General features: G+C 46.8%; 1 protein-coding gene across 1 annotated transcript in view; it reads left to right on the plus strand.

The window, feature by feature from the left end:
* The window catches only part of IPO9 (importin 9), a 904,513-nt gene that overhangs the window by 825,361 nt on the left and 60,142 nt on the right, over window positions 1-19,010 (plus strand). Inside the window, exon 23 of the mRNA XM_069633697.1 lies at window positions 4,613-4,689. Within this exon, the coding sequence (XP_069489798.1) occupies window positions 4,613-4,689 (77 nt within the window). The remainder of the gene's footprint in view (window positions 1-4,612; window positions 4,690-19,010) is intronic.

Raw genomic sequence — 19,010 nt, forward strand, 5'->3', positions numbered from 1 at the left:
AGGTTGTGCGACGGATGATTCCTGGTAGATAGGTCAGATAGAGGTTGAAAAGGAGAGCAGAGAGGCATGCACCTTGGCGTATTCCAGTGTTCACAGCGCATGCAGTTGAGACAAAAGGGGAAAGGAAATCGATTTGTTTCTTGTTGCTGAGGAAGGAGGCAAGCCTCGAATTTCTAGGGAGTGGAGACGGTCAAGGAGGATAGAATGGTTAACGGTATCAGACTGCTGACAGATCAAGGAGAATCAGTGCTACGCAACCCTCAGAGTCTGCAACCTTGTGATCATCCCAGATCGAGATCAGAGTGGTTTCTGTTCCATGGCGCGGCCTGAAGCCTGATTGAGCGGGGTCGAGGAGTTTGTTGGATTCTACAGAGCTGTTGTGCTGGAAGTACGCGAGAGGACCACGCATGCGTGTAGGCAGTCTGCACAAAAGAGGCTGGCTGACGGGAACCGCAAGTCAAGCTCTATTTAAGCTAACAGCGCATGCCTATGTTGATAAGAATCGGGAATCCAGGACCCAGGTGCGTATAAAGTGATCAGCGTTTAATTATTTGTGATTGACTCACCATTGTTTAAATTGTTGGTATCACTTTCAATAAATTTTGATACACATTTTTTTCAAATTGATTTGTTTCTCTGGACAGTCTTTTTCTGTTGTTCTATGCAATTGTAATACTCTGGTCCAGAGGCTAGAATTTCCCTGCCCTTTTCAGATTTTCAGTCGGGACACTTAGCCAGACAATGTCCATTAAACAAGAAGGAAGAACCTATAGAAATGGGGTATATGACGGGGAAAGAGTGGGAGGAAGTAAGCTTCCTTGAGAAGGAATTCCTATAGATCAGAAGTAACTATTACTGTGGAGTTGTTCCTTTCAAGGCCCATGATTTTGCAATTACAAACAGCGTACCACTGAAAGCTTTAATCGGTTGGGGTAGTAGGCATATAGCAGTAAGAGCTAACTTGATCCCGACAGGGAAGTTAGGAGAAGGAACTCCTGTAAAAATCATGTGTTCATGGTGATGGCAGAATTTATCACCGTACACCAGTAACCATCCAGGTTCGGGGGGGAAACAACTCTGCTGTTCCGGGTCTACCAGAAGAGACTTTAATTGGTACCAGTTTTCCAAAGTTCGAATTCTTGAAAAATGCTAACTCTCCCCTTTCTCACTGCTCTTTTGACTCTTGTGAAGAAGAGCGATTTGTACTAGAAATTCCTACCTGGAAGTGGGTGACCAGACTTGAGAAAGAAACCTCCTTCTCGGAAGAAACGCTGAATCAAAGCAGGGAGGGGAACCCTTGGGTGGCAGCCAGAGAGTTGGAGGAAGGGCATGTGTTATCACTCCTTTCCCTGGGATAACCTCTCCTCACGGCCATGGGGCGGCAGCTGCTACCTGACCCTGGGGTTGACTGAGAGAGGACCACATGGGGGTAGGCGACCCTCAGGGGGGTGACATGACATCAGGTGAGGCACAATATCCTCTTTCCTTTTATTGATATTCCGTCCATCCATCATGCCCTATTGGCATATTGCCGCCATCCCCTTCAACAACTTGACAATTTTACTGACAGTATTCCTCAATATCAGAGAGAAAATAAAGGAACAAGAACTGAGGCGAAGAGAAATGATTACACTTAATGCAAACCAACGGCAGCAGTCTGGTAGCTGGAGGAATGAGATTGGCCTGACATGGAGTTGGTCTCCTTACCCAGTTCTGATGAGAACAGCAAAGTAGAGAGAGAGACTGGGAGTGCGGCGGCTGGCAGCGCAGGTGATTCACTGCTTCCGATGTGGGTCGGAGCGGCCAAAGGGAATAGACCCTTTGCTGGGTTGTGGAAGATCAGGGAACGTTGTCCATCGAAACTCACAGGTTGAAGCACTGCCACCAAGACACAGAGAAGAAGCTGGCAACGGAAGCCGGAGACATGGTGGAAGCTGACAAGCGAACGAAGCGCTCCGCATACCCGACGACAAGCCGCAGACAGGCGCAAGAGACACAAGGGCCACTAAAGCCTCTGCTGAGAACCGGTGAGCCTGTTGAGAGGGGCTGGGGCGTTTGAGGGTGTACTGTGTACCGAAGGAAACGGTGTGAGAGCTGGGGGGAGCCTGAACAGGATTATGGGGCCCCTGGGACATTTGATTACAAGATAAGTTCATGTAAAAGGGTCTGGGACCCGTTGCCACATTATGAAATACTTGTGGGAAAAACAAAGTGGCATAGAAGATCTGGCAGGAGAGTATACTAGGCAATGCCAAATGGGTGCAGTGAATTAAAGTGAATGTGAAAAGGGACATTGCAGGAGAGTATATCAGGTGTTTTGTGAGTTAATGAATCCCAAGGAAGATCCATGGCCTAAGGATTCTGAACTGTAGTGCATGTGTAAACAGCAGGAATTTGGCAGGGGAGTATACCGGGTATTTTGCAAGTCTGGAACCTGCACCAAAGTGGCATCAAGGAAAATATGAAAGGACCTGGAAGGGGAGTATACCAGGTGTTAATGAATCAGAGAAACCCAAGGAAGGTTCATGACCTTAGGATTTGTGAATTACATTGAATGAGAGCAGGACTTGGGGAAGGGGGATATTTCCCCTGCAATACGTTGCAACAGTAAGAGGAGGGGAGTTATCCTCTTGAGCTACAATGAACTTGGGTATTCTTTAGAACTTTCATTTTGGTGGAGAGAAACCTGGGGAAAGGCAGTCATTCCCTGATATTGTGAATATTATTCATTTGCAACTTTTGTCAGATTTATGCTTTTTTGTTGAACTTCAATATTTGCACACTTTGAAAGTCAGAGACATTACCCTCAGCACCTTGGAGTTACTTTTAGAATGTGATGGTTAGGATAGGATTTTGGACACAGGACATTTTTGCTTTGGAGATCTTGACGCATGACAGGCCCTTAGTTTTGGTTGCGGTAGTGAAATATCTCCTATATTAGGGACAGTGAGGCATTTTCCAACCCTTGTTTAATAAAAAATTCTGTCCTGCCAGATGTTTTTTCTACTTTGCCAGTGATCCTTAACCACTGATTATGCTGGCAAGAGATGGTCGGAATTTAAGACCAAACAGATTGTTTTGGCATTGCAGGGTCCTGTTTTGCTACTATACCACGCGTTTCTCCTACATCTGTATTAAAGTTGCTGTTGTAATGACGCAGTCTGTGAAATTGATGCATCATGTCCTTTCAAATACATTAGGCCTTAGTCTGTTTAGATTCACAGCAATTCATATTGAGCAAATTCTGTTCCTAACTGAATGCACTAGTCTTTGGCATCACCTATGTTGCATTTTTGTTACAACTTGAGGTTCTTACTAGTATGAATATATTCTCTAAAGTTATGCATGTTTGAAGCAATTCAAACCTGAGCACCAATAATAACTCGGCAAATATCCAAAACACTGAACACATTTTTTTTAAAAAATGGAATTCCTTTGAACACAAGGAAAACTACCTAGACCAATTTGGATTTTCTTGTACTATCTAATACATAATACTTTAAGTTGCAAAAATGGATAACATTTCATATCCAGAAATTGGTTGGCAGCAGTAAATCTGTCTCTTTTGCCACCTTAGAAACAGCAATGAGTGATTGTGTACATAAAAGTAACAATTTAAACACTTTCAGAAAGTGATGTTGGGCAAATGTATAGAATAACTGTGCGGTAGTTTAGTGTTTTGGATTGCAACTTGAAATTTACCATGTAAAATGTATCTAGCCCTGGAGGGGGACAAGGTATGTAGCGCCTCTTCACTCCTTCAGATTATCCGTGCTACTATATGCAAATCCAGGAGGCATACTCTTATGGCCCAACCCCTGTTAGTGTTTACATATGCTGAGTAGAGCCAGGACTAAGCTTCAAGGTTGCAAGGCTCTCTTCTGCACCTATTTAGATTTCACTGGTGACAAGTTGTCAACTGTTATAAAGTACCTTTTTGAAAGGACTAAAACAATAGATTGGATTACGTATTTTGTTCTCAACATTCCATATTATGTATTGTTAGGAATGTCAAATAGTGTGATTCAAAAGCATATTCATTGCATGGAATGCTGAGTGCTTAATCCATGAAACGGGCATTTTCAGGAGACCTGGGGAAAGGGCCTGCATGGCATGGCCTGCTGCTTTCAGCAGGAACGGTTGACCATGTTCCCGTTCTCAGTGCAGTGGACCGAAACCAGCAGTAAAACTGACTGCAGAAATTGAGGAGCATGCTGACAAGTACAGCCTTGGGCACCATGGACTGTAGCTGGAAATAACTATGTAGAAGTTAAATCTTTTAGCTATGTCAAAGCTTATTAAAAATGCTTCTCTTGCAGTTTATTTCTAGGAGCCCTAACGAATAGACTGCACATTAAAACCAGAATTCTTTGAGTAACTGTGGATTTTAATTCTTTCTTTTCCTGAGTTTAATAAATTTGCTTCTTTCCTCGAGTACTCCAAGTGGAAGAATTTTAACTGAAATCACAGATAACTGTTTTCACCTTGTATGTGTCAAAGCCACTGTTTACAGGTCAATTTATGTTCAATTTCACGCTATTCCCTCCACTTATACCGTTCTGACATTTTTACTGACTTTTCTTTATACTGATTCATGTTGCTTAATTTGCAGATGATGATTACTATGAAGATGATGATGAAGACGATCCAGATGCATTAAAGGACCCCCTGTATCAAGTAGATCTGCAGGTGATGTAAACTGTACTGTGGTATACTTTATACATGTGTTGAATTGCTGTGTGGTTTAAGCAGTGGATTGTTTGGAGGCAGCTGGTGCAACATCTATTCCAAGCTGCTGTTGAGTGCAAAATCCTGCATTCACTAATTGCCCTTCATGAGATTTATTCCAAGCCTTTTTGCATGGCTGTTTCATGACTGTAAGCTAAAACGCTGGCATCCAGAATATGCAGGGGCAGAATGCGTGGCAAAGAAATCGCTGCTGGCGAGGTAGTGACAGAGATGGGATGTAGATGACTGAATATCAGGTGGGTGTAGGAGAGATTAGACTGAGTTAGGTTGGGATGCAGGCAACATTTGGGAGAAGGGTGTGTGACCATGCAGGTGATGGTGGTATTGTGTAAGGTAGACCAGAGGTTCGGAGGGCAGCCCCACCCCCCTCGCCTCCCTCCCATCAGAACCAAGTGGGGGCGAAGAAATGCAGAATTCAGAGGGTCGAAGAAAGAGTATTCTCCGGAAAGAAAGGCATCCAGATCACAAGTGCATGATATGGCAATTCCAACGGTTGGCCTAAAGTCCACCTGCAGCATTATGTGCGCAAACATTGTTTCTTCATACAGTGAGGTCTGAAATAGGTGGTCTGATGAGGCCGGCCTTAAACGCCAGCATTAATCCCGATCGGCTTCTCGCATACAGTCATTATACATAGCTGCATTGCAGTCTTAAAGTATAATAGCTATTCTACTTTGTCATCTATGCTAATTATTTGCCTTGTTTAGAACCACTTTCAGGTCTTCCCTTCCAGAAGTTTGAAATGTTAATTATTTCAAAAACTATTAATTTCCAATGTACTGCATCCTCGTATAGGTTCCTCATCTTAGATAGAATCGTCTGCATTAGCTGCCACTGGAAAAACATTGACCAGCAGGTGGAGTGTTCCTCAGCACCAACCTCAGATTTTCTACCCTATGTCCCAGCTGTGGCGACCGACAACCATGACTACAGAGCACTAAAGAGAACACCACACCCCATGACCTCAGTTCCATCCGAGTGTCGAAGCTCTGCCTGTAGGCATTTAGGCTTTTGCGCCAGCTCCACCCTCTACATCGGCGCTGGAGAACCCAACAGTATGCTTCTCTACCAATGGAGCCTTTCCTTTCACTGTCTAGGGAAGTCTTAACTCATAAGAAAAGATGTAGAGCAATGTGTCCTTTTAAAAACACGCAAGCTGCGGTCTGCGCCCAGTATTTATAAAGGACGTGCAAGGGTTGAAGTCCTCTCTAAATAAACCTATAATTTACATGGCTGGTGATAAAGATGTCCATGTACCAGAAGGCTTTCTGCAACTCTTATCAAAATGGATAAACTGCACCCATGGAAAATGTAACATGGAAAATTGAACATCTAAGGGCACAGAACAATGTACTTTAAACGTGGCAATGGGAGAAAGCAACCTGATTCAAACATCAGCTATATGTTTGAGCTTTGACATCTGCATTCTGCCAATGCCATCTCCCCCGCAATGTGGTGAAAACAGATCCCATTCTTTCTCACTGAGATTAACTGTGTAGGCTAGGCCATAAAGATAACTCGCCTGCAACTTAGTCATGGGGAGGCTGAGCCTGATATAAATCCTAAGCCAGCGTTTTTGGGTTGCATCTGTGTATTATTGGTTTACGATAATGAAATAATGGGGGTTCAGCAGAACTGTGGTGCCTAAACTAATATTTCAATACCCCGGGCCCTCATGAAGACAGAAAAAGAAAATAACTGGAAGAGCAAAGGTTAATCTGAAAAATCTACAGACCCAGGAACTTTCAGAGGGGCAAGGGACAAAGGTAATAAAACCTTGAAGAACCAAACTTCAAAGATCTCATCACCGCCAGTCCTCTGGGTTCTAAATATTAGCTCTGAACTAACAGCTAAAGAACTGAACCCTGCAGATGCTTTGTTGGTTGACACCAGCTGCAGATGCTATTTAAAATATAGTATTGGAAAAAAGATTTTTTTTTAAACGGTTGGATTCACCATTTCACCCATAATTCTTGAACATAAATGCATCATTCTTTTAAAATGTTCAGCTAGAAATGTTCTATTAGGTGATACATTTGTGAGGTCATTTTCAGTATGCAAATTAGGCAAATTAGCATATTACAAAGAAATGGCGCACGCTAGTGTCATGTCGTAACGTTTGTAGGGGTGAGACTGTCACTTTGAGATGGAACCACATTTTTTACAGAAAAGTATCAATAAGTTGTAAGAGAAAATCAGGAATTGACCATTGGTCCTATCATGATAAAAATGGTATCAATTTATTTGTGCCGCAGAGAAGAATCTGGTAAGCAAATTAGTGTAGTGGAATTCATCATCTGAGAAGGTTACATTATTAAATGCAAGAAATCGCTGAGATGACATCACATTAGATAGGGGAAATGGGTGTAGAAGTTACTATCATAGTACTGCTTCCTTCGTTAATATGCCCAGTGACTGCAGAGGGTTATGTCTACTGAGATGTCACTTTTGGAACACTTTCCAATCCTATGCATTGACCAATTAGATTGGGGAAAGTGTATACAAAAACCTCAAAAGGTTGGATTATTGTTCTATATTAGATTCAACACTGACCCGCTCACTCTCTGACTAATGGAGTAAAAGGAGATTTGCTAACAGGAAGGAGAAGTAACAGATTGCTCTCCTTTTGGACCCATTTTTGATTATTGCCCTGAAAGTGAGGCCTAATTGGAATTAAAGCCCTATACCTTATTCAGTGGAAGGAATGGCAGACCGGCCGTGGAGAAAAGCTGATCCCATCTTGATGACTGGTGCTCTGCGATAGAGCCAAAATAAAATAATATGAGAGTATGATCTAAAGCGGAAACGATCCTCATGGGAGTGATACTATAAAGTGAATTAGATTAAATCCTGCCCCCATTATTTGTAAGTACTGAGGGGAAGGGGGTATAGGGACTGACTGTACATCTTGGGAAATAAGTAAATATTTCATAAGTGTATGTGTTTCCGGAATTATAGATCAAAGAAATAGTACCTATAGTCTGTTTATAGTGAGATTCCCCTGACTCCCTCTGCATTGCACAAGCACAGAATAGCAACGGCCATCTCACAGTATGCATACCTAGAAAAATAAAGTTACCTCCAGGATACACCATCCAGCAGAATATTGTTAAAGCCAAGTGTTACAGAGCAAAGGGAGAGGGTGTTAAGTTTCCAATTGAAAGTGAGAAAGATACGCTTTTACACGATAATTAAATAGAAACAGCACCAGAGGAAATCTAGCCTACATACTTTTTGAACAGACTTTTTACAAACCATTTACATACCTGAAGGTACAGAATTTATTGCAAGTGTGTTAAAATGCTGTTGAAATTCTGACCTGTTTATTGAGTTAAGGGGTGGTATCTGTTTTGAATAAAGGGGAAGCAGCAAGAATTGGATAAGCAGGGATCCTTTTAAGTTAATTTGCTTTTTAACAAATGAAAGATTCATCTTGAACTCTAGTGTATTCATTCCATTGTGCATTCTGTGAGAAGTCTGAAGGTGTCTCACCCGTTAGTTCTCAGGGATCTGTCATCCAGGTGGCCAGCAACACGCCATCACTTTTGGATCCAGATCCTGGGGGTGGACCAGTGCAGGAGGATCACCTAGGTGAGGAGTCTTCGGGGAATGCAAGTGGTACACTGGATGGCGAGACGCGGTATACCCTTCTCTGTCACACCTTTACCCCATCCTACCAGGTAGGAGACTTTAGGAACTCAACCCCTTGCCCCCATTTCCAACACACACACTTTTTCACAGACAGCTCACAGTGAGAGAAAACGGACTTACGCCCGAGCCGTAGACCTAACATGTCCCAATACAATGGTCAGGCAATTACTGATCATTACACACACACCTGACTTCTATCACACTTCGCCACACGGATTCAAGGCGGAGCATGAAAGCACACTCGGAGCGAGGCAAGGCACACAAGGAAGCAGCATTTCCAAGATGGCAGTTTAATACTATTGAAAGCATGCAAGACCCAAGATGATTGCACGGAGGGAAGTGCCTTTCACCTTTTCAACGAAAGACTGTTACTTTCATGAACCTTCGAGAATAGGAAACATAAGACCAGGCATCAAGGCTGAAGAATCCTGCATTGTGTGTCGCAGGTACCTGGGCCCCTCCGTTTGTTACGGCCCTTGGCTCCTACAACAAAGCAGCACCAGTGAAGTCGACACAGCCAGTGAGTTATGCAGACTTATACCAGACCGCTCTGTGTTGAAGCCAAGTTTGCAAGCAGCAACATTGTATAGTGAAAACTGAAGAGAATAGTGTATGCAGCGTATGTGGCAAGCGACACAAACATAAACAGCAGATGAGTGAATGAACTTTGAAGCCCATATACAATACCGTAGACAGTGGTCAGGTACCACATGGGTGCTCATTCGAAAGTCTGTTAGGTATCCAGCTGAAGGTGGCAAATGTGAAAGAATTGTGAAATCGAAGTGGTCCTGCAACGGGTCAAGCAAAACCCTGTGCACATTCAGAAGTCTTTGATAATTGGAGAAAAAGTATACGAAGTTGATCTGAGCCCGGATGAGGGGATCCAAGGTGAAGAACATTGTGTTGAGAGGATCTGAGCCTGGCTGAGGGGTATCGGAGGTGAATCGTGAACCACCTAAGAAATTGAGCTTGTGAAAATCTGAAAGAGGAAAATAACTTATCGTTTTTGTCGTATCGGGTCCTCTGAATGAAGAGACTTTTAAAGGCAGAGACTTAAGCACCGAAGGCCCTGTTGCTAATGATTACTGTATCCTCGTGCTAGAGAAGCCAGAGACTGTGCTAAACTCTAGTGTACCGCCTTATCCCATGCTGAAACCATGAGGAAAGGGAGGCCAACGGCCTGAACATCCTGACATTTCATTTTGTGTAAACTGCTTTCTTTTTCGTAACATTGTTTCCCACACTATTAGTGTTTAGCTGTAAGGATTGTCAGTATGTTACTAGTATAGGCCCTTTTATTTTGACAAGACACCACTATGTTCAATAAACACCCTTGAACTGTAGTCACTTGTATCCGTCTTAATGTTGATACCATGCCGTCCTTACAATCCGCGCTCAGGGTAAATTAAATGAATAAGATACCTCTAGTGAAGTGTGTCTTACAAATATTTCTATTTTGATAACTGCTGCATTGAAAACTGAGGTGACCAGCGTGTTGATTTTAATGCTGCCGGTTTTATGGTATTTATTTTTTGCCATTTCTGTCAATATTCATCCTTATTTATTATTGGGCCTTTTTTTCTGCATTTATTAACATTTATTTTTTGGAATATAAAAAGATAATTTGCAAGCATTATTTTTCTGCATTTATTCTAATAAAAAATTAATGTATTAAGGCACACATGCAGCCATAGAGGAACGAAATTCTAGGTCAATTTGTTTCCGTAACAAACGGTTGCTCCTGTGACTGCTGCTGCTGCCTTAAAATACATGCTTTCAGCTATGATTAACTTTAATGCTATTTGTATACAACTTTTACACACTCCATGCGGCCAATGTGCAATGTGATTGGCCTGCAATGTATGGGTGAGATCATAGAGAACCAGATAGACCTAGTTTTCAGTTTCTTTTCCATTTTTATGAATAAATAAACAGAAAGCAGATAGATTTTCGTCTCTGTATTTGTGTAAAAAGAGAAAACTGGAAGCCTTAATTATAAGCAGTCATGGATGTATAGCTTATTAATCTTTAAATTTCTATTCGGTTAATAAATATACCTTCTGTGCAACCTTTTGTGTGTGTTGTCACAAAAGGGGAGGGAAGCTGTAGAGAATTAATGTTTCGAGGGGATTGGGTCCTCCGACGTATTCTATATCTATGACAGTAATCACCACAGCTGTGCTGCTTTGGAAAATCTTTGGCGTCTGCGTCCTGCGTCGATATGGCGCCCTCGAGGACCTCCTCCGATGGCCGACGTCACTGGATGTTATAAGTAGGACGCACGATGCCCGTAGCCTCAGTTCTGTTTTTTCCATGAACGTGTTCGCTTCGGGAATCTCGGCGCGCGTCGACTCTTTGGAGTTTCTGTTTTTTCTCGGTTCTTCGAACCTGTTTGGAGTTTGAAGTATTTCTTCGTGAAGATGTCTACCTCGTCTTCCACACTGCGTCCGGGCTTTAAGAAGTGCGGGGACTGTAGGTCCAAGATGTCGGTTACCCACTCGCACAACGCCTGCCTGTGGTGCCTCGGGGAGGCCCATGACACGGATGACTGTGTTGACTTCCAGTTACTCACGTCTAAAGCCTTGCGGGAGCGCAAGAAGAAGTTATCGGTATGTAAGGTGTCCAAGCCCCGGAAGTCGAGGTCTGCGGGGCTTTCGACGGACGCGAGGGGGCGACTCTCCGCGTCGTCGTCGGAAGTCCAGTGGGTCTCGGTCCCGCCACTCCTCTGCCTCTTCGAGGCACTTCCGGAAGCACCGTCATCGGTCGCCTTCCCCGTCCTCATCCGATGACTCTGCCCGTCGGCGGGTCGCTTACCCCACCAAGCATGCGACGCCAGAGGAATGGGTTTCCTTCGTGAAGAAAATGTTGGCGATTCTCGAATCGCAGGGCACTGGTCCGTCAGCGCCTCCAAGTGGGGTCGGTCGTGATCTGACGAGAGACACCGCTTGCACGCCTTCGGGCTCGGGTGGTCGTCGCGATTTGAGCGAGAGGTCCCACTCGGACAAGGGGAATCGTTCTCGGGATGTCCGGTCCCGGTCCTCGACGCGCTCGAGACCGTGTGAACCTGTGGTGTTTTCACAGAAGATGTCGACACCGAGGTCGTCGACTGACTCTTTCGAGGGCTTGCCTTCGAAGAAGTCGTCGACGCCATCGGGGTCCAGCCGTTGAGGGACACGCTCGGGGCCCCGGCCTCGAGGACTGTGTCGGCGCTGTCGATGCTGTCCACGCCGATTCACTCGACACCTTTCGAGGCTGTGTCGACAGTGGTACCCCGTGGCTCGGTGGAACCCCCTACAAAGGCTCTGGCCAAGGTCAAGCATGGCTTTAGTTCAAGTTCTGTGCCTTCTTACCGCCAACTGGAGTTTATTTCAGAGGTGGATGAGGGCTAGCCAGTTTGAGGACTTCAGGCAGTCCCTGCAGGATGCTAGTGCGCTGGACACCTCTCCGGAGGTGGAGTTTTGTAGGCCTGAGCCTGGCACTCATGCCGATTCTTCGTACCGGCGCCTTATGTCAAGGGTCACCGAGTACTTAGGATGGTCTGCTTCCCCGGGGGAGTTTGTTCAGGATGACCTTACGGATATCCTCGACATTGGTCCACCAACTGACCCGGTACTGCCGTTTCATATGGCTCTACAGAGGAGGGTGGCGGCTGCTTGGACTGCTCCGGAGAGTCTCCCGGCAGTGGGCAAGTCTTTGCCGTGAAAATACCGCCCAGCCAGTAGTGACCCCTGCTACTTGTCCAAGCACTCCCTCTGGAGAGTTTGGTGGTGCAGGCGGCTACGGCCCTGGGAAAGCAGGCGTCGTACCCTACCATCCCTCCTGATAGGGACGACAAGCGTTTTGACAGCTGGGCAAAGAAAGTGTTTTCTGCAGGGGGTATGGCGCTTCAGGCGGCCAACTCCATTTGTGCCTTGTCACGTTTCATGCACACTCTGTGGAGCTGTTTCATTGGCGGCTGAACATATTCCAAAAGGGGACGAACGGGATGGTTTCCTTGCCATGGTTCAGGATGGCAAGGATGCCATGTGTGAGGCCGTTCAGTCGGGTTTGGACATGGCAGATTGCGTCAGCCGGTCCATGGCGGCGAGCCCCGTGATACGCAGGTTTGCGGAAGTCTGGGTTTGCTCCTGATGTGCCGGCCTGGCTCCTCAACATGCCCTTTGACGGGGAACATCTTTTTGGCAGAGAGCCTTGAGAGGTTGCAGACCTCAAAAGCTGCAGTGACGTCGTTGGGTGCTGCAGTTCGACAACCTCTGGCTTTTCGTCCTAGGGGACAGCAATGGAGGGGAGGCTCCTTTCGTTATTACTCATCCTTTGGTAAAGCGAGAAGAGCTGCCGGTCGAAGTGGCCACCGTAGGAGTGCTAGAGGTGGAAAACAAGGTACTTGAGGTGCCAAGGCCTCTCGGGCTGTTGCCTCTTTGTCCTCAGGCAACCCCGCAGCCGCTTCAGCTCAGTCATATGAGGCCATGTCACATGGTTCGCCGGTTGGGGGGTAGGCTGGCGCAGCATCTTGCAGAGTGACGCGCCATTACTTCAGATGTGTGGGTTCTGGAGATCATAACCCACGGCTACTGTGTTCCTTTCCGGCAGAGGCCTCAAGACAATCTACCGGGGAATCTCTCTTTGAAGAGCCCGGATCCGCTCCTTGCGCAGGAAATTCAATCTCTGCTGGAGAAAGGCTCCATAGAACTGGTGCCTGTAGCGGAGAGGAACAAGGGATGTTATTCCCCTTATTTTTTGATTTCCAAGAAAGACGGGGGATTGAGACCCATCATGGACTTGCGCGGTTTGAACAAACTCCTCAGGAAGGACAAGTTCAAGATGGTTACTCTCTCTCTCTCAAGTCCTCCAGGCCCTTCAGCTTCAGGACTGGTTGGTGTCTCTCGACCTCAAGGACGCTTATTTTCATGTGCCGATCCATCCAAAGCACAAGAAGTACCTGAGATTCGCGGTTGGCGACTCGCACTTTAAGTTTCGGGCCTTGACGTTCGGATTGACCTCCGCTCCGAGGGTCTTCACCAAGCTCATGGTAGTGGTGCCAGCGCACCTCAGGAAAGTGGGGGTCCACGTCTACCCCTACCTGGGCGATTGGTTGATCAGGGCGCCCTCTCCCGAGCAAGTCCTGGATCATCTGTCAGTCACCTGCTACTCCCTCCACAAGCTGGGCTTCTCCCTCAACTTAAAGAAGTCCCATTTGACACCAACTCAGAGGCTCCAGAACATCTGAGCAGTGCTCGACACGTCCCTGGGGCAGTGTTTTCCTCCCCAGGTGAGGGCTCATCACATTCAGCAGATGGTGCACAAGTTTCAACTTGCCCAGATTCTCCCAGCGTTTGAGTTCTTGAGACTGCTCGGCATCATGGCATCCTGCATTCTTCTGGTGCCAGAGGCCAGGTTGCGAATGAGATCTTTGCAATTGGCGCTCAAGTGGTCTCAGTCCTCCGGCAGGATGTCAGACTCTGTTCAGGTGCCGTCTTCGGTCGCCCAGGACCTTCGGTGATGGGCCGACAAAGGCAATCTGATGAGGGGGGGCTCCATTTTGGCTGCCCTGGCCGGAGGTGACGATCGTGACATCCCTCACGGCTGCCCTGGCAGGAGACGAAAATGAGACGGCGGACGCTCTGAGCAGGCAGAGCGCGATCTCTCATGAGTGGGGGTTGGCTCAGGAGATTCTCCTGGAGATCTTCGCCCTTTGGGGGACCCCTCAAGTGGATCTTTTCGCCTCCAGTGTCAACCGGAAGTGCGAGAGGTTCTGCTCGCGGGAATTTCCTCCAAACAGAGCCTTAGGAGACGCGTTTGTGGTGGAGTGGTCATTCCCACTGCTGTATGCGTTTCCTCCAGTCCCCGTCATCCTGCAAGTACTGCAGAGGTTACGGAGGTTCGGTTCCCGGATGATCCTCATTGCTCTGGCGTGGGCCCGGAGGACGTGGTACCCAGACCTTCTTGACTTGTCCATTTACCCTCCACGTCGTCTTCCCTACCGAGACGATCTGCTCTCACGGGACGGGGGTCAGGTTCTCCACCCAGAGGTCAGATCCCTCAACCTTCACTCTTGGTTTCTGAAAGGTTGAGGTATAAGGATTGGGACCTCCCTGAAGACGTGATGGAGGTGTTGTTTTCGGCCAGGCGGCCAGCAACAAAGTTCCTGTACCGTTGCCGTTGGAGAAAGTTCTGCGATTGGTGCAGGGTTAAGAATGTGGATCCTTTTGCATGTGAAATTCCCATGGTTCTGTCTTTTTTGCTTTCTTTGGCCCACAGGGGCCTTCAAGTGGGTACCATTAAAGGTTACCTGGCGGCACTGTCCATATTTAAGCGCTCGTCTGAAGAGTTCCTATTTTAAAATTCCTTTAATTTCTCAGTTTCTGAAAGGGCTCACGAATGTGTTCCCTTCATCACCTTTCCAGGTGCCCGGTTGGGATTTGAACCTTGTTCTCAAGTTTCTGATGGGTTCTCCGTTTGAGCCTTTGCATTCATGCCCTTTGATACTGTTAACTCTTAAAACTGTATTTTTAGTTACGGTCACTTCCGCTCGCAGAGTGAGTGAGTTACAGCCACTTTCAGGTAAGCCACCCTTCACTGTGTTTCATAAGGACAGGGTTGTCCTTCGAGTTCATCCTCCTTTTCTTCCGAAGGTGGTGTCGGAATTTCATTTAGGCCAGAAGGTTGTTCTTCCGGCATTTTATCCTCCTCCACATCCTGGTAAGGAAGAGGAGAGGCTCCATAGGCTTGATCCTAGGAGAGCGTTAAGCTTTTATATTTCACGCATGTCCCGGGTTAGAGTGGACGATCAGCTCTTCATTGGTTACGCTGGAAAGCGTTTGGGACAGGCTGTGACGAAACAGACTTTGTCTCGCTGGATTATTTTGGCTATCTCTGAGTGTTACCGCTTGGCGGGTAAGGACCCACCGGTCGGTTTACGGGCACATTCTACCAGGGGTATGGCTGCCTCTACTGCCCTGCAGAGGGATGTTCCTATTCGTAACATCTGTGATGCAGCCACCTGGGCTTCGGTACATACTTTTTTACGTCACTACTCCCTCGATTCCATCCGGGGGCAGCATCTGGCCTTTGGCAAGGCGGTCCTTTACTTCGAAATTTGATTGGGCATGCTAAATTTCTGTTTTCTAAAATTCTTTTTCCACCTCCTTGCATTGGTACTGCTTTGGGAGTCTGTCATAGATATGGAATACGGAGGACCCAATCCCCTCGAAGAAGTTACTCTTACCTGGTAACGTTTTTTCGATGGGATGGTCCGACGACGTATTCCAGATCGCTCCCTCCCTACCTTCCCCACTACAGAATTTCTTATGCGATTGCAGCTTACATTTACGCAAGGCTGTGTGTGTCAGACTGGCAGAAGACTGGTGGCACACGTTCTGGGAAAAAACTACAACTGAGTCTACGGGCGTCGTGCGTCCTACTTATAACATCGAGTAACATCGGCCGTCGGAGGAGGTCCTCGAGGGCGCCTTATCGACATTGACGCAGGACGCAGACGCCGAAGATTTTCCGAAGCAGCACAGCTGTAGTGATTACTGTCATATATATGGAATACGTCGTTGGACCATCCCATCGAAAGAACGATACCAGGTAAGAGAGTAACTTGCTCTTTTTAAATTGTGGGTGCCAGATTCATAAAAAATAACGCGATTGAATAAGGGCAAATTGTTCATGCCTGGTTTGGGGTGGGTGGAAAGCTCCCCTGAATTGGATGTTGCCCAATTTTAAAACGTCCTACAACGGAGCTTGGCATTCCAGCACCAACTACAGAAACACAGCAGACATATTTTCAACATTTGATGGCCATAGTGGTTAACACCTTTGGGTTGTCGGCTCCATAAAAAGTTCATTATGAACTTGAGGACATACTGGTTGAAGGTCCCAAAAGGAGACATTGCTGGCTTGCATTGTGGCAGTTGGGGGCACAATTGCTCAAAGCCAGGGAAAAGCCTGCCTCTGATCCTGCTGTAGACAGCAAGCTTTCATGATAACATCACCTGGCCCCTTGTGTCCCAGCATTTCTTTCCACTCATGCCTTCCCTGAGAGCTTGGTGGTTCAACAGCAAATCTGCAGATGTTAACTTTCCTATGTCTTTCTCCGGATAGGAAAGTAAGAGACTGGACTCCTGGGGGAAGAAAGTTTTCACCTCCAGCAACTTGGCCCTCAAAACGGTTGCCACCTGTTCCCTAGCCGGATCTTCTTTCGCCCTGTGGTCCGCAGTGATGAGCGGAGCAGCTGAGCACCACCCCAACGGAGACATGAGAAGGTTTTGAAACCCTTGTCCATGATGGCAGAGTGCCTTCTCGCCTGATACGCAAAACGGTACTGGATACGGCTGATTGCGTGGGCTTCTGGTACGATAGTCAGATGATACTCCTGGATGAGAACGTCCGGGTTTGCACAAGATCTGCAAGTGAAACTCCTAGATATGCCCTTTGGATTACAATAACCTCTTCACTGCAAAGGTTCACCAATCCTTCGAGGTCTCAATCCTCTAAGATGACAGCTAAGTATTTGGGCATTGCTGTTCAACAAAAGTCAGTACTACCAGGCAGGGGTCCTGGTTTTACGCGCTCTGCCTCTCATGCGGTTTGTGGGAGAGTTCAGAAGGCCCCAGGCATACAACAGAATAGTAGTTTCACCAGGGGTTGAGGTAGAGGTACTTGGGTGGAACTGCCTCTTCCAGTTCCCTCAGGCCCCCAGGTGCCAATCTCCTGTCAGAGGGACTTCTTTCAGACATCCCCAGTGAGAGGGTGAATTTCCCAGTTTGGTTTGGAGTGCTTCTGCACTATGTCAAACGTTGGCACCTTAGAAGTTGTTCAACAAGGCTGCAGTCCTTCCCTTTCATTCAACACCCTCCAGACCATCCCCCTCTCAATATTTCATTGCTCCTGGATACCCTTCTTTTGGAGGAGGTCTGTCAACTTCTGATCAAGGGTTCAATCAAACTGATACTGCACTCTGAACGCCGAAGGGCATGGTATTCTGTATAATTTCTGGTCCAGAAGGAGGTGGGGGCTTGTGTACCATCCTGGATGTGAAGCTACTGAATCTGTACCTGCGCTAAAACAGATTCATGATGCTAACTCTAGCTCAGATCCTCCAAGCCCATCTGTAAGACTGGTTGGTGTCACTGAACCTTGAGGGCTATTTCAATGTACCTATTCATGGGAGGCATAGGATGTGCCCAAGATTGGTTGTCGGGCAATGTCATTACCAGTTCAGCCATTTGTCTCTACCTTTATGATTGGCTCATCTTATCTTACTCCCTAGACAAGGCTTAAGCCACACATGCAGTCTGTTGCACAATTTGGGCTTTTTCCTGAACTTCAAAGTCTCTCAGATTTATCAGTCAGTCCCGCCAGGTTATCGGACATCCTTGGACAGTCACCTGCAGAGGGGATTTCCACCCAAGGTAGCGTACATTTCTCAGATGCTACAACCCCACCAATCCCCGGGACAAGGTCCCGCCTCAGCCTTCCTATACCTGCTGGGTTTTATGACCTTTTGCATTCTGGTGGTCCGGAAGCTTGACTGCTTGAGATCGCTTCAGTGGCTCATCCGATGCCGGGGGACTCAATTTCAGAGGAGCATGTTGGAGCTTCTGCAGGTATTGAGTCAAGTTTTGCACAACCTTGGATGGTTGGCCCTGCAAGACAACCTGTTCAAGGTTATGTTGCTTCGGTAACCCTGGCCTCGGGTAACAGTGGTCACTGATGCATTCTTGAAGGGTTGGGGCACTAATGTGTTGGATTGGACAGTGAGCAGAGTGTGGGCTCTCTCTGAATCTTGGGAACACATTAACTTGATTAACTTGCTGCATATGAGGACAATTAGGGTAGCCCTTGTTGCCTTTCTCCTTCTTTAAAGGGAAAATTTGTGCAGGTCCTGACAAACATACTGGCATGCATTACTTCAACAAGCTAGGTGGTGCCAGGTCCTTGCAACTATGCAGAGAAGCAATGTGACTGTTGTTTTTGGGTTCTGGAGAATGACGCGTCTGACTGGGGCTAGCAAAGAAAATGTCACAGCGGATGCCTTGAGCAGATAGACATTTGCCACAAAGTTCTGAAGGAGATCTGGTCCCCACTGGGTAGCTCCTGAAGTGGATCTCTTTGCTTCCAGTGTTAACGGGAAAGTGCAGGTTATTCTGCTCTAGGGAATTTTCTTGGGTTGGGGCGCTGGAGGACACTTTGATGGCCAACTGGATGTTTGACTTCCACTATGCATTCCTGTCATCCCGCAGGTTCAGAGGAGACTGCACCGGTATGGGTTCACCTCGATATTGAGAGCTCTGGACTGGGCTCAGACAACATGGTTCCTGTAGTTGCTGGGCATACCCATCAGCCCTCCCTCAGGCCTTCTAATGGGATCTGCTCTCGCAGTCGGAGGAGTTGGTCCTCCACCTGTGGGACTTATCAGATGATGTCATAGATGTGCTCCCATCAGCTTGCAGACCCACCACGAAGTCTTCTTATGCCTGCAGATGGCAGTAATTCTAGAGATGGTGCTGGGAGAGGGATCTAGTCCCATTAACCTGTCCCATCTCTTGTTTTAAATCTGTTGCCATCTTTGTCTCGGACAGGACTGCAGATCAACACTGTGAACT

Source organism: Ambystoma mexicanum, chromosome 13 (genome assembly GCF_040938575.1).
Source record: "Ambystoma mexicanum isolate Mex_15411 chromosome 13, UKY_AmexF1_1, whole genome shotgun sequence".
NCBI lineage: Eukaryota > Metazoa > Chordata > Amphibia > Caudata > Ambystomatidae > Ambystoma > Ambystoma mexicanum.